The 16,136-nt window shown below is 43.5% G+C and overlaps 1 protein-coding gene across 1 annotated transcript; it reads left to right on the top strand.

Annotated features, from left to right (window-relative positions):
* Window positions 1-266: 266 nt before the first annotated feature.
* Window positions 267-6,936, top strand: LOC100619044 (keratin, type I cytoskeletal 15). Its single transcript, XM_003340245.4, has 8 exons — window positions 267-856; window positions 2,503-2,585; window positions 2,940-3,096; window positions 3,752-3,913; window positions 4,039-4,164; window positions 4,266-4,486; window positions 5,491-5,516; window positions 6,533-6,936. The coding sequence occupies exons 1-8, from the start codon at window positions 350-352 to the stop codon at window positions 6,643-6,645; spliced, it is 1,395 nt and encodes a 464-aa protein (XP_003340293.2). The 5' UTR covers window positions 267-349; the 3' UTR covers window positions 6,646-6,936.
* The last annotated feature ends 9,200 nt before the right edge of the window (window positions 6,937-16,136 follow it).

Here is a 16,136-nt window from a genome sequence, read left to right on the forward strand (position 1 = left end):
ATGTTAAAACCATACCCTCTGGCAAAATATCATTAATTCTGAATCACCTCTTTTGTTGAATTAGAAAAAAAACCATACACAGAACATATACACACACAAACACAACAGCCCAACCCCACAGCCCTCCTTGAGATGTATGGGCAGCTGTGTGTGTGAGGAATGATAGCTGAGTTGGCTTCTCTTTGGGGGGGAGGAGAATCTGGGTGGTGAGGAACTGGGGGCGCGGTCACCCAGCACCCAAAGGAATTAGTATAAAAAGAGCTCCCGCTTAGGGGAAAGAGAGACTTCTCTCTGGTTATCCCTGACGCGCCATAACTCCCGATTGCCAAGGCCAGGGGCTACTGCAGCCATGAGCACTACCTTTGTTCAGAGCTCCTCTTCTACCTATGGGGGTGGCTTTGGTGGCGGCTCCATTCGGGGGACCTCTCTCCTGGCTGGTGGGGGCTATGGAGGAGGAAGTCTCCACGGAGGTGGTGGTGGTCGGATTTCTGCCTCCTCAGCTAGGTTCGTCTCCTCTGGGTCTGTGGGGGGCTACGGTGGTGGGATGAGTTATGGCTTTGGTGGAGGGACTGGTGGTGGATTCAGTGGGGGAGTCTGCGGTGGATATGGGGGAGGCTTTGGTGGTGGCTTTGATTTGGGTGGTGGAGATGGTGGCCTCCTGACCGGCAATGAGAAAATCACCATGCAAAACCTCAATGACCGCCTGGCATCCTACCTGGACAAAGTACGGGCTCTGGAGGAGGCCAACACTGACCTGGAGGTCAAGATCCGGGACTGGCATCTGAAGCAAAGTCCCACGAGCCCTGAGCGGGATTATAGCCACTATTACAAGGTCATTGAAGAGCTCCGGGATAAGGTAAGACCTTGAGCTAGACAGAGAAGACATTCAAGCAGGTGACTGCTTGAACCATACCTATTTCTGCCTTTAGAGTTCCTGCTGACAGAAGGTAATTGTTTTATGCTCTGACAATGATTGTATTGTACTCGAACTTGCAATCAGGAGTCTTGAAGCATGGGAGCCGCTTATCGGCTGGCAAGAACTAGGAGACTTGCTTTGATTGGCAGCATGGGAACATCCAGGGCATTCCATTCATTCCTTGTGGTGGCTGAGAGCACAGTTAGAATGTGGGCCCCTGCAAGCAAGCTTTCCGTCTGGCCATTCTCTGCAACAGGGTGCTTTGGTTCTGCTGGTTACTTTTCTTAAAGCAGGGGGTGATCGGTAGGCACATAAATGGAGCCAAAGGGAAATGGAGTGAAATCATGACCTGTGGCAACTGCTAACAGAATGACCTGGTTTCCACTCAGTCCTCCAGGAAATAAACATTGATTAAGTACTACTTTGTGGCAGGCATTGTGCTAATTCCTCAGGGTATGAGGATGTTCCTGGTTCTACCTGGAAGGAGCAGGATCCCCTTCCTAGAGTGTTTTTTTTCCTTCTAAATCCTTACCTTCTGCCTTAGAATCAGTACTAAATATTGGTTCCAAGGCAGAAAATTGGTGAGGGCTAGGTACTTGGGGTTAAGTGACTTGCCCAGGGTCACACAGCTAGGATGTGTCAGAGGATAGATTTGAACCCTGTCTCCAAGCATGGCTTTGTCTCCAAGCATGAGCCACCTTGCTACCTCCCTCCCCATCCCCCAGAATGTTTTTTAAAGCTTGCAGAATGCTTTTGAGTTTGGTAGCATAAATAATAGCTCCATTCCACAGATGAGGAAAGTCAGGCTCTGACAGTTACTTGCCCATCCTTACACACCATTATTTGAAGACAGGCCTTCTGACTTTAAGCCTATTATGCTATGCTACATCTCAGATGGGGAAGCTGCATTAGATCAGGGGTTCTTAACCTGGGCTCTGAGGAAAGGTGGATATAAGAACTTGGGGGAAAGTTCCATTTTAGTTTAATCCAATTGTTTTCCTTTGCAGTCTTAGGCATTTTTATTTTACAACTTTAAAAACATTATTCTGCGAAGTCCAGGCTGCCCAAGGAGGGCAAGCCATGATGCCCAAAAGGTTAAGAACCTCTGCCCTAGGTAATCTCTAAGGTCCTATCCATCACCGACATCCTGGCATTCTGTAGGTGGTGTAGATTGAAAAGGGAGATAGCAAGAAGAGAATGAAGAGCTCTGCTTCTTGTCAGGTCTTCTCCTCCCCCTGCCACCAGGTTTAAACTCCTGGCTCTATAGCCTCCTAGCAGACACCTTTCCTGACTCAGCTGAGGATTCCTGACAGCAGTTTTATCTCCCTTAAATTCCTACGTGCATAGTTTCGGGGAGTGAGAGGTGTGTGTGTGTGCCTGCTTCTGGGCCTTGTCTGAAGGGTCTGTGCAGGGTTACTATGTAGTGAGCTTGAAGGGATTAAAACTAGATTCTGAAGGCCCTTCTGGACAGACTCAGCCTGCAGGAGCAGTGTCTAATAAGAGAGCTGCCTGGGCCAGGGAGGTGGGAGGGCCTCAAAGGGTACAGATGGGATCTCTGGACAGTTTCAAGTCTCTCCTCTTTCTAGATCCTGGCAGCCACTATTGACAATTCTCGGGTCATTCTGGAGATTGACAATGCCCGACTTGCTGCTGATGACTTCAGAATCAAGTAAGCTCCTCCTCTTCTTCCTCCCTTCCTCTGTCTCTCTCTCTTTTTTCTCCTTCCCCCTCTTTCCCTCCCCTCCTCTTTCCTTCCCTTCTCTTCCTCCCTTCTTCCCTTCCTTCCTCCTTCTCTTCCTTCCTCCCTTTTCCTTTCCCTTCTATCTTCCTCCTTCCCTTCCCTCTCCCTCCTTCCCTCTTTCCCTCCCTTCTTTCCTTTCTCCCTTCTTTCCCTCCTTTCCCCCCTTATTCTTTCCCTCCTTCCTTCCTCCTTCTCTTCCCTATCCTCCCTTTCCCTTCCCTCCATGCCAAGAAATATAGCTCCACCATTCTTCCCTGTTCTGAACCTTTTCTAATCTCTTAGGTATGAGAATGAGTTGGCCCTACGTCAGAGTGTGGAGGCTGACATCAATGGCCTGCGCAGGGTGCTGGATGAATTGACCCTTTCCAAGGCAGACTTGGAGATGCAGATTGAGGGTCTGAATGAGGAGCTGGCCTATCTCAAGAAGAACCATGAAGAGGTGAGAGGAAGAGACAGAAGAATGGACTAGGGCCAATTAATCCTTCACCCTATAGGAGCATGGATTTGGATTTAGAGTTGGGAGAGAATTTAGAATTAGCGATCCTTCGGCCAACTTGCCCAAAGTCACATATGTAGAAATTGGGACAACTAGGATTTGAACAGTAGACCTTTAACCCAGCCTTTCCCACTTTGTGCAGTACTGCAAACGAGGGCTCCAGGAGATGGTCTCCAGGACAGCAGGATGCTTTCTGAATGGTCCCATTTCACACAACCAGGCTGTGTTTCTTGGCAACAACCACAGCCTGGAGGAAGAGCTCAGCTCTTCAGGAATGTGGCCACACAGAGAGATTTGGGTGGCCAGGGTTCTCTTAGGTCCAAGCAGAACATTTATACCTAGACCTGCTCAGATATAAATGGGGAATGAGGTCACTGAACTGGGAAATAACCTTGAGTAAACAGCTATGTTTCAGTTTCCCTCTCTACAGACTTCCACTATTGGTCCCCTTCCCTGTCTCTGAGGGAAGAAACACATTCTCTCCCAGTACCTGAATGATAGGGCGAGCTGCCCCAAGAATCCATTCTCCCTTTCCCTATTCCTAATCCCCAGGGCTAGAAGCATGATGCCCACTGAATCCTTCTTTCCATCCCTCCAGGAAATGAAAGAATACCAGAACCAGCTGGTGGGTCAGGTCAATGTGGAGATGGATGCAGCCCCAGGGGTAGACCTGACCAGAGTGCTTTCTGAGATGCGAGAGCAATATGAAGCCATTGCGGATAAGAATCGTCGAGAAGCTGAGGCCTGGTTCTTTAGCAAGGTGAATCCATATGCAAGACCCCCTCCTTGAGACCGTCAGTGCTTCTTGGTGGTCTTTTGGGAACAGATTGCCTCAGGCAGCCACCTTTGGGATGGGGCTTATTCATCTTTGGGGGATTCTTGCAGACTGAAGAACTGAACAAAGAGGTGGCTTCCAGTACAGAAATGATCCAGACCAGCAAGACTGAGATCACTGACCTGAGACGCACGCTCCAGGGGCTGGAGATCGAACTACAGTCTCAGCTCAGCATGGTAGGCACCCCCCTCCCCTCCTTTCCCCAAGCTCCCTCTTGTCTGCATCCCTGTTGCCCAGTCGGGCCCTTTTCATGCTTTCCTCTCCTTTGCTTCATCAGAAAGCAGGGCTGGAGAGCTCCTTGGCAGAGACAGAGTGCCGCTATGCCACCCAGCTGCAGCAGATCCAAGGGCTGATCAGCAACCTCGAGGCCCAGCTGAGTGATCTCCGGAATGAGATGGAATGTCAGAACCAGCAGTACCAGATGCTGCTGGACATCAAGACCCGACTGGAGCAGGAGATCGCCACATACCGTAACCTGCTGGAGGGCCAGGACTCAAAGTAGGCAAAGGGCTATACTCCTGGTAGAACCATCAGTGGGGTGCTGGTTTTTTCTTCAAGGGGGGAGGTCAGAGGGGAGGGGGGTGAGAATCCCATCTAGAGAGTTGCCTAAATTGAGGGAACTGGTTTGGATGGTCCCAGCTCTTTTGGAGAGAAGACTTTTAGGACCTTAAGGCACTGGAACTTGAAAAGATTTGGCCAACTCTTTCAATTTACAGATGAGGAAACTGTGGGCAGGAGCAAGAAAATACCTTATGGGGCAGATCCAGGACTGGATCAGATTTCTTCTGACTCCATATCCAATCGATTTCACACTGCACCATACTGATTGGAAATGAAGACATATAGTCATAGACTTAGAGTAAGAAGGGACCTTTAAGGCCATCAAAGCCCCATTCATTCATTTTGTAAATGAGGAAACTGAGGCCCAGAGAAGTAGATTACTTGCCTAGGACCACAGGGCTAGTGTGTCTGAGGGCAGGGTTTGAAGTCAGGTTTTCCTCACTCTAAGATCTGCACTCTATCCACTGGGCCGTTTAAGTTTCCTCAAGGTTTGGAATGCCTTTTACTCTGCTCTTGCCCATGTAGACCTCAGTAAGTAGGACATGACCACTTGTCCTCATCACCAATTGATGGATTTGAATCTTGACTCTAACATATACTAGCTTTTTGATTGTGTGAAAAGTATTTAATCTCTCTGTGCCTCTGATTCCTCAACTATGAAATTGGAGAATTGGATTAAATGATCTCTATTATCCCTTGGAGTTCCAAATCTTATGAATCTATAAATCATTTAATGAGTCTGAACCTCAATTTACATATCCATAAAATGGGATCAATAATACTTGAATTAGGCACTTCACAGAAAAAGAATATAGTATGTCATCCTGAAAGTGACTATACTGAACTTTATCCCAGGGGATCTCACATAGGGCTTTGCTCATAGTGAGCAGTTCATAATATAGGTTATATTGAATAAAATCTTCCCCTTTCCTCTTTTCCAGGATGGTTGGCTTCAGTACCAGAGAAGGTAAAGGAATCTGACCTGACTCGCTTGAGCAAGGGCTGGATGAGGTTTGGGGAAATGTGGAAATGGCTATGGATTCTTTATTAGAAGTCTGAGAGGCAGAACATTGGAGGCATCTTTATGTCTATTCATTATATCTCCTATGATCTATATTTTCTTCTCTAATAGACTTCTATTTCTCCTTCTGTTCCCCCCTTCTCCAAGTGAGAGACATTGTTCATTCATTCCCTCATTTATTCATGCCCTTTTTCTCCAACTGAGAGATGTTGTTCATTCATTTATTGAACAATTATTAAGCTAATAGCATATACAGTGAGAGGTGCTGGGCTGAAATGAGAGGAGTACGGCTAGATGATTATTAGTGAGAAGGGAAGATCTTCCAGTACTAAAGAAATGAAAGTCTCACTCTATGTTTCTTTCCTAGTTAGACATCAAGATCAGGAACTCTTAACCTGGGTTCCTTGACTCTGTTGGATAATTTGATAACTGTATTTCAATATGATGGGTTTTTATAATCCTCTGTATTTTATTTTATGATTAAAAAAAACATTATTCTGAGAAGGGCCTCCTATGCTTCACCAGACTTTAGTCTATGATGCAAAAAAGTTAAGCACCTGTTCCAATGGTGTGCTAGTAAATGTGTAACAACTAAGTTCTCCACCTCAAAAATTGTATGCAGAAGACACATTCTTTTTTTTTTAATGGCCCACCTCTCAAGACATCTGTTTATCCCATCCCTTTTATCCCATCTATACCTATGTATAGATTTAGGAATGACTAAAGGCAGAGTTTCAGCCTTATCTGAATTTCCCTCAGTCCCTTGCCAAATATCTATATAGGGTAGGTTCTAAATAATGTTTGGTGAACAAATGAATGGTTTCATATCAGGGATGCTCTCAGAGCCTTCCTGTTCTCTCAGATCTGACCAAAGACCTGGCCTGCTGGCCTGAATCGGAAGAAAGATGGGCTTTCCTGCTTTTCTCTTTCTCTCATTCTTTCTCTCTCTCATTTTCCTATAGGCTCCCTTAGTGGAGGTGGTGGTAGCAGCAGCAGCAGCAGCAGCAAAATCCGCATCAACATGGAGGAGTCAGTGGATGGGAAGGTAGTTTCTTCCCGAAAAAGGGAAATCTAAAACTTCCCTCCAGAAGAAGAAAGTCCCTCGCCTGACAGGCTGAGAGCACAAGCAGTCAATGGGGAGGAGGATGGAAAGTCCAGTCCTTGCCCTGGAAACCGGATGGCAAACATAGGACCTGCCATACTCTTATTGTTTCTCTCCTCTCCTTTCTCCCCATCTCACTATACCCCCTTTTTCAGTAGTATATTCCTAGGGTGGAAGCTAGGGGAAGCGATTGTATTTTGTAACCAGTGCTCAACTGAGCTGTTTCTTTCTGTGAAATAAAGTTTTTTTTCCTTTCTTTTGCAAGTCCTCTTTTGCTGTGGGTACAGCTTTTCTTGAATTGGCATTCATGGGGGATTATGGAATTACTGAACTAGGATGAGGCTCATACATAGTCTTTTTTCAACCTTTATTGGCCTCTTATTCTGGGGGATCTCCAGGGCTTTGTCTGTAAATATTGCTGCCTAATGGAATGATGCCTCCTCATGTATTACATATAATAGAGAGACATCAGGGTGTAGAGGTTAGGCTACTGGACTGAAAGTCAGGGCCCCCATCAGAAATTTATAAGCTGGGGGCAGCTGGGTAGCTCAGTGGATTGAGAGCCAGGTCTAGAGACGGGAGGTCCTAGGTTCAAATCTGGCCTCAGACACTTCCCAGCTGTGTGACCCTGGGCAAGTCACTTGACCCCCATTGCCTAGCCCTTACCACTCTTCTGCCTTGGAGCCAATACCAGTATTGACTCCAAGAAGGAAGGTAAGGGTTTAAAAAAAAAAAAGAAACTTATAAGCTGTGTCACCATGTAGAAGTCATTAGGCTTCTGTAAAATCTGTAAGGTCAGATAGATGGTGCAGAATAGAGTACTGAGCCTGGACTCATCTTCCTGAGTTCAAATCTGGCCTTAGACATTTACTAGCTGTGAGATCCTGGGCAAGTCACTTCACTCTGTTTGCCTTCGTTTCCACATCTGTCTCCAGCTCTCATTACAGATGAGGATCTGGAGAAGGTAATGGCAAACCACTCCAGTATCTTTGCCAAGAGACCCCAAATGGGATCATGAAGATTTGGACATGACTGAACAACAATAAAAATCTGTAAAGTGAGGGAACTGGATTCATTAGTCTATAAGGTCCTTCTAGCTCTCATTCTCATACTATAATAAGGTAGTGTGGTTGAAGAGACAAAATTCTGAATTTGGAGTCAGGAAGTCTCAAATCCCACCTCTGAGACTTATATGCTATGAGACCTTGGACATTCACATATTATCACTCATGCTCTCTCCTCACCTGTCAAGTCTCTTCTGCCCTTGAAAGTACTAGCAAAAAGGTATTTTCTTCCATGAAGTCTTCTCTGATTCAGCAGTATGTAATTCCAGTGTGTTACTGATTCTGTCCAGTGGTTATCACCAGTCACCCAGACATCTTTATCACCCAAATCCCAGCTTGTTGGAGTCATAATTATGCATGCACACCTATGTTTAGGGCTCTAGGTTAGGACTCTCTTCCTCGAATGGGCTTTCTCCTCTCTTCTCCTCTGCTCTCTTCCCCTCCCCTCCCCTCCCCTTTCTTCCCTTCCCCTTTTCTTTCCTCCCCTCCCCTCCCCTCCTTATATTTAAAAAATGTGACATTACAGGAAATGTTCCACAGCTGCGGTTTCTAGCCCTCTGCAAAAGCATGGTGGTGGTGGGGGGGCATATCTTCTCATAGCTCTTATTTTGAACCAAGCTCCAGTGAAGACAGGACTGGGAAGCTTTTGGAGAATCCAGGACCTTCCCCACTTCCTCCCTAGAGAGTTACTCCCAGGATGTCTTAAAGTGATCAGTCATTGGGGGAAGGATGAGAGTGAAAGAGGGGTTCACTGACTTCTGTGAGGCAGTGCATATCAGTGGTCTGGCATCAGACTTTTTTTGAGAACAAGAGTGTTAAGAATAGAAGCCAACTTCTCCACAAGTTCCCCTTCTGAGCCTCTACCTGGGTTCCTCTGGCTTGGGGTAAAGCAAATGCAATTTATAGCAGATGGCTATTCACCTTGGAACCTCAGGCTAGCACGAGCCTCCCAGAAGAATCTCTCCCAGAACAGAGGCTCCTAGGACTAGAGGGGAGGTGGCAGAGTGAGGGAAGAGCCATCTCATAGTATGATAAAATCATCGAGGGAGAGCTGGCCTCCTCCCCTGCTTCCCATCAGCCTCTAGTACTAAGCTGGGTTGATTCAATCTATCCTAGGGAAAAAACATCCCCTATCTCCTGCCAAGTAATCTCTTTTTGCTGTTGTTGTTCAGTCATGTCCAACTCTTAATGACTCCATTTGAGATTTTCTTGGCAAAGATACTAGAGTGATTTTTCATTTCCTTCTCCAGCTCTCAATACAGATGAGGGAACTGATATAAACAGGGTAAAGTGACTTGACTAAGATCACATAGCTAGTAAGTGTCTAAGGCCAGATTTGAACCCAAGAAAATGAGTCTTCTGACTCCAAGCCTGGAATTCTATCTATAGTGCTACCTAGCTGTCCTCTCTTTGAAGTGGGTGTTAATTATGATATATTTTATAGTTGAAGAAACGGAGGCAAAAAGGGTTAAGTGACTTGCCTAGCGTCGCCGAATAAGTGTCTGAGGCCAGATTTGAATTCAGAAAAATGAGTCTTTTTGGTTCCAGGCCTGCCATTGGGAATGCTCTATGCCATCTAGGTGTCCTAAGTGTTTTCTGGTCTATCTATGACTTTCAGAACTCCCCTTTGTGTCTAGTTCACGTTTTTCTTGCTGTAACATGAGCTCACTCTGAAGGTGACTATGGCAGCTAGTTCTAAAAGCCAGGCAGGTTTCTGCTGTTCTCGAAATCATAGAATCCAGTTCCCCTGCGTACTCTGGCCCTGGGCTGGTCCAGCCTGGTGGCTGAAGCTTCACTTTCTTCATCTGTAAAATGAGAATGTCAGATTAGACGATCTCTAAAGTCTCTTCTAGTCCTAACATTCTATGCTCTTATTTCCTAAAGTCCTTTCCAGCTTTGTCATTCTATGAATTTATGACTCAGAGGATTGAGAGGTTCCTGCTTTTCAGATCAGGGAAGCTCTGATCCCTTTAAATAAACAGTGGTTTTAGTTTGCAAAAACAAGTTGTTGGAAAGAAGGGAAGCAGGACTCAGTCTTGGGAAAATCAGTTGTGGCTCCTTTTCTTCCTAGAAGGCTCTGGCTTGCCGGGCGCCTGGAGAGCAGTGAGAAGTCTTTCCTTCTTCTCTGGCTTAGCTGGGGAGTCAGTGGGTTGCCTTTTCTGGAGACTGCAGAAAAGCAGAGAATGCCTCAGAACTCTGAGAGTCTTACTTTCTTTCTTGGCTCCGGAGCCAATAGAGAGGCATGTGGTTGGGTGAACCTCAGGAGCTCTGAATGGGCAGGACCTAAGAGTACCCAAGGGTTGACTTCTACCTAGGATGGGCTCTTAAATAGACTCTGGGCACACCCCCTCCCTGCCCTCTGGGATGAGGTCAGGACTTTTTCATTGCTGAGTAGGAAAATAGGTATCAGGAAAGGGCTGCCTGGTCTTACCCTCCTTTGTCCCTCAGCAGGAAGTAAGGCTTGAATTTAGAGAATGGAGACCTGAGAATTTGGTCTTGGATGCATGGGAGGTCATGGAAAATGGAGAATAAGGTCTTGGTCTTTAAACCAGGATAAGCAAAGGGTCCAAAGCTGGGCATCCCAAAGGGTAACGGAGGTATATACTCCCAACCATACTGGACATAATTCAGTGATACATGGTCTCCTTGTAATTCTTGAACAAGACTTTGTCCATTTTCATGGGCTGCACCCAATGCCTGGAATTTATTTCTTCTTTCTCTCTGCTTCTCAACTTTCCTGCTTTTCTTAAAATCTCAGTTAAAATCCCACCTTCTATAAGAAATCTTTTCTGATTCCATCTTAAGATGAGTCTTTCCCCTAAAATTATTTCCATTATATCCCTATATATATCTTGTTTGTACATTATTATTTGCATGTGTCTCTCATTAGACTGTGAGCTTCTTGAGGGCAGAAAGTATTTTGTACCTTTTTTTAGCATTTGTTATGGTGCTTGGCACAAAGTAGGCACTTAATAGGAGCTAGTTGACTGACTGTGAGTTTTCTATACAGTGTGGAAATGCTAACAGAACATGAGGCTAGGGTTTTTTTTTTTAACCCCTCTTCCATCTTAGAATCAATACTATGTATTGATTCCAAGGCAGAAGATAAGTAAGTAAGATAAATAAGATGGTAAGGGCTAGGCAAAGGGGATTAAATGACTTATATAGGGTCACACAGATGGGAAGTGTCTGAGGCCAGATTTGAACCTAGGACCTCCTGTATCTAGGTCTGGCACTCAATCTATTGAGCCATCAAGCTGCCCCCAGAGCTAGGAATTATTGAAGCAAAACCTGATGTGTGGAGGGTCTCTAGACGGAGTGTGCTTATAGATGAGGAAACTGAGGTAAACAGGGATAAGTGACATGCCCAGGGTCACACAGCTAGTAAGTGTCTGAGGCCAAGTTTGAACTCAGGAAGATGAGTCTTCATGATTCCTGTGTATGAAGGAAGGGTGAGGCAAGAGAGGAAGTAGCTTGAGTCCTTATGTCTTCACAGACATAGTGATATTCTGTCACCTTCATATCTAGGTTTAGAAGACATAGTGGGCGATCGAGTGCTAGACTTGGAGTGGAGAAGACCAGAGTTCCAATCCCATCTTCAATATTTGTTAGCTCTGAGGCCTTGAGTAAGTCCTTCTTAGCCTCAGTTTCCTCATCAGTAAAATGATAATAGTAATAGTACCTGTTGTGAGAATTTTGGTGATTATATGTATAAATAATATATAATCACATAGATTATGTTAACCTATAATAATATATAACATATATAATAAACTCCTGGCACACTGCTTTCTTTTCTTTAATTTTCAATGATATTTTTTGTTTTAAATAACTTTTATTGATATGCTAAATATTTATATAGTGATATAAAACAGAATTATATTTTATATATTTCACATAAAATATGACTATGCTGTATAAGTGCTTTATTTGATATAACTATATATGTATAGGTACATATACATACATATATATTGTACAATGTGCTTAGCATAATGCCTCACACATAGGAAGTGTACAGGATAGAATAATGGGCCTGGAGTCAAGAAGACTCCTCTTCCTGAGTTCAAATTTAGCCTCAGACACTTATTAGCTGTGAGACACTGGGCAAGTCACTGCACCCTGATTGCCTTAGTTTCCTCATCCTGTCAAATGAGTTGGAGAAGGAAATGACAAACGACTCCAGTATCTTTGCCAAGAAAACCTCCAATGGAGTCAATGATAATAAATGCTTATTCCCTTCTGCTTTCTCTTTGCTAACCCTAAAGCCCTATATAAATGTTGGCTGCTATTATGATGATGATGAAAAAATCATCCCAAGGGAAGGAGAGATGTGACCTCCCCATGGGAGACACAGTCAAATTCATTCTATTCTATTTTATTTTTTTTTACTATAGAAGAACCTTTATATTTTAAGTATGTTTTTTGTAAACACCAAATTGCTTGAGTTTACTTTATGACCCATTCTGATACATTTTTATTTTATAGATTAGTTCATCCCATTCACATTCATCATTAAGATTGTTAGGTTATTTCTTGCATCATATCTTATCATAATATTTTTGCCTCTTGTCCACAAACCTTGCCTTTTTATTTTTTGAATTGAAAAATTTTATTTAGTTTAGAATATTTTCCCATGGTTATATGATCCATGTTCTTTCCCTCCCCTCCTCCTACCCCCTCCCATAGCCAACATGCAATTCCACTGGGTTTTACCTGTGTCATTGATCAAGACCTATTTCCATATTATTGATATTTGCTCTAGGGTGATCATTTAGAGTCTACATCCCCATCACCCATGTGATCAAGCAGTTGTTTTTCTTCTGGGTTTCTACTCCCACAGTTCTTCCTCTGAATGTGGATATTGTTCTTTCTCATAAAATTCATTCTTTTTAAAACATTTCAACAACCTGGATGAGAGGTGGGGAAGTGAGGTGTTCAGTTGGTCTCATCCCAATGATAAAGGTATGATTAAGTCCCTAACCCACTTTATATCTTTGCCCCACCAAAGGTCCAAAATGGTGGAGGAGACTGGACTCCTTGAGAATCCTATGGTCTTCCCCATGGGTAGAAACAGAGGCTCTCTTATATTCAATAACCATATGGTACATTGAGTGCCTGCACAGAATTTGGGAACCCTGCTATCCACTTAGATATGAATTATTCCTATATGACTCAGTGGGGCATGAGACCCATGCTCATTGTTTATGTTCTGTGTTTTGTGGACAAGGATTTAGACTTGATCTATTTCTCTACAGAGGACTGAAACAGGAGCAATGAGTGCCAGTTGCAAAGAGCAATTTTATCACAAATATTATAAGTATATATTAAATAATAGGTTTGATATCAGAAAAAAAGTTATAACAATTAGAGCCATCCCAAAGTAGAATGGGCTGCTTCTGGAGGTGGTAGCTTCTGCTCCCTTGGAAGCCTTTATGAAGAGGTTGGATTTGTCCTATAGCAGGTATTTCTTTTGTCTATGGGGAAAGGGAGGATGAGTAGATGACCCCTACGGTCCCTTTTGACTGTCAGATTCTGTGATTCTGTAAATCTTATTCTGGAGACTTTCCTGGATAAATCTAGGTGGGAACAATGAATCAAGAATTTTGGGGTTGAGCATCTCTGGCACAAGTAAGCTCAGATTCCTTGGGGGGGGGATGGGCCACAGATCATGTTTTGGGTCCAGTTGGATCACTTGGTTTTGGAGAAAGGGTCCATTTTGGAAGACATCTTTATGTTGGAAGGTCTTTGTATATATTTGGAGGTCAAGTTTTTTGAGGAGGGCTAGAGGAAGTTATGCTCATATGTGTGTGTGTGTGTGTGTGTGTCAGCAAAAATCAATCCTCAGGGAGGGTAGAGTTGACCTGATCTAGGTGAGGGCACGCTATTCCTGTTCTGTTTGTACTACAGGGGCTTTGGTGGATATACCACATTGTTTCACTAAAAGGCGTTGGCCCTAACCTGTTAATCAGCCTGGAAAGGATTGGCGATTGACTGTATAGGTCTGGCAGGTTCCAAAATCTCATTAATCATTCCCTTGTCAACCTTGATCCTCCAGAGACCTTAGGCTTTTGAGTTGAACAATGATTTCTAAAGGTTTGGAGAGGTCGTATTCTTTTCTCAACAGAGTGAGAGCTGAGCCATCAGATTGGCGAGGGCTGGGCAGCATTCAGGGTTTAGGTGTTCAGGGTTACCAAGGCCCTCAAAACCCCTTGGTATCCTCTATTGTTTACTTCATTAAACTTTTTTATTTGTAGTTTTCATTTTGACAATACCTTTATTTCTGAATCTCCCTCTCTCCTCCCCCTATCCAGTGAGCTGCCCCTTGTAATACTGAATGAAAAATGAAGGAAAAAAAACTGTTCAGCAAAATCAACCAACATACCTACTGAGGCTGATAGCATGTGAGAAATTCCATATTCCTAATCCCTTACCTTGGCAAAGAGGATGGGGAAATACATTGCCTCTTCTGGGGCCCAGCTCTGACTCTCTTTCTGTGGTGACCTGTCTCTGTGAAGCAATGAACCAGAACTTGTCACTCAGAACTCAGAGTTTTTGCCAAAGATGATAAATCCCTAAAGCTGAGAATTTCTTTTTTTCTTTCTCTTTCTTTCCTGTTTCTGCTGAATCAATTTAAAGGGCTTGCAGGCATGATGTGATAGAATGAGTACTATTAAAAAAAAATCTTTCCCTTCTGTCTTAGGATCAATATTGTGCATTAGTTCCAAGGCAGAAGAGTGGTAAGGGTAAGCAATGGGGGTTAGTTAAGTGACTTTTCCAGGGTCACACAGCTAGGAAGGATCTGAGGTCAAATTTGAACCCAGGACCTCTCTTCTTTGGGCCTGGTCCTCTATCCACTGCGCCACCCAGCTTCCCCCAGAATGAGTACTAAATTGGATGTCATTAATTTGCAGATATTTCTGGAGTCATTCCTTTGTAAAAGCACCCTTTCACAGTGGAATTGGATATGTTTTTCTTTTAGTATTCTAGGGAAATTCCTATGAAGCTGTAAGATGTCTTTTCTCTGATGCCACCAGTTCAAGCCCCCCCCCCCCCTCTGGTGTAATGTCCCCAATACTGATCACCAGTGATTGGTGCTAGAGTTTCATTTAATAAATTAACATCAATTACTGGTTAAAAGAGATATTTACTGCACCAATATCACAAGAATAGAGGTTACAAAACATTTTTTTCCTCAGCACCCGGAGGCACAATTTTCCTTATATAATTTTAGTTCCTGGACTCAAGCTTAACACAGTTTCTACAAAGCATTCACCCTACCAAGTTCATTTCTGAATTTGCCATAATTAAAGGATGAATTACTGTATGTCAATCTGTCATATTTATTAAGTGCCTTCAGTACTGGGTACTATGCTAAGTGCTAGGGATACAAAAAGGATAAAAAGTCCTTGTTCTCAGGAAGTTCCTAATTAAATGGGGAAGGAAACACTCTGACAACTTTGTACATTCAAACTATGTACAGGATAAACTGGTAATAATCAGCAGAGGGAAGGCATTGGATTTCAGAAAAGTCTGGAAAGACTTACATGAACTGATGCAAAGGGAAGTGAGCAAAGCCAGAAGAACATGGTCACAATAACAGAAATATTATTTGGTTGACAACTGTGAATGATCTAGCTATTCTTGGGAAAGCAGTGATCCAAGACAATTCCAGATTCATGATGGAAAAATGCCATCTGCTTCCAGAGAAAGAACTGAAGGAGTTTAAATGCAGATCAAAACATACCATATTTCTTTTTTACCCTCTTTTTCTTTGTTTCTTCCCTTCTTCCTCTCCTTTTTTCTTTCCTTCTTCCCTTTCTCTCCTCTTTCTCTCCTCCTCCTCCTCCTCTTCTTCTTTCTTCTTTCTTCTTCTTCTTCTTCTTCTTCTTCTTCTTCTTCTTCTTCTTCTTCTTCTTCTTCTTCTTCTTCTTCTTCTTCTTCTTCTTCTTCTTCTTCTTCTTCTTCTTCTTCTTCTTCTTCTTCTTCTTCTTCTTCTTCTTCTTCTTCTTCTTCTTCTTCTTCTTCTTCTTCTTCTTCTTCTTCTTCTTCTTCTTCTTCCTCTTTCACAAAATGACCAATATGGGAAAATGTTTGACATGATTGCACATGTAAAATCTTTATCAGATTACTTACTACCTCAGGGAGGAGGAAGGGAATGGAGAGAGAGAAAATCTGGAACACACACACACACACACACACACACACACACACACACACACAACCCAAACATTAAAAATTGTTTTTTACATGTAATTGGGGAAAAATAAAAAAAAATAATTAAGAGAGCTAGCTCTCAAGGGCAGATTGGTGGCTTAGTGAATTGAGATCTAGTCCTAGTGATGGAAAGTCCTGGGTTCAAGTTTGTTCTCAGTTACTTCTTAGCTGTGTGATCCTTTG

This window comes from Monodelphis domestica, chromosome 2, assembly GCF_027887165.1.
Source record: "Monodelphis domestica isolate mMonDom1 chromosome 2, mMonDom1.pri, whole genome shotgun sequence".
Lineage (NCBI taxonomy): Eukaryota > Metazoa > Chordata > Mammalia > Didelphimorphia > Didelphidae > Monodelphis > Monodelphis domestica.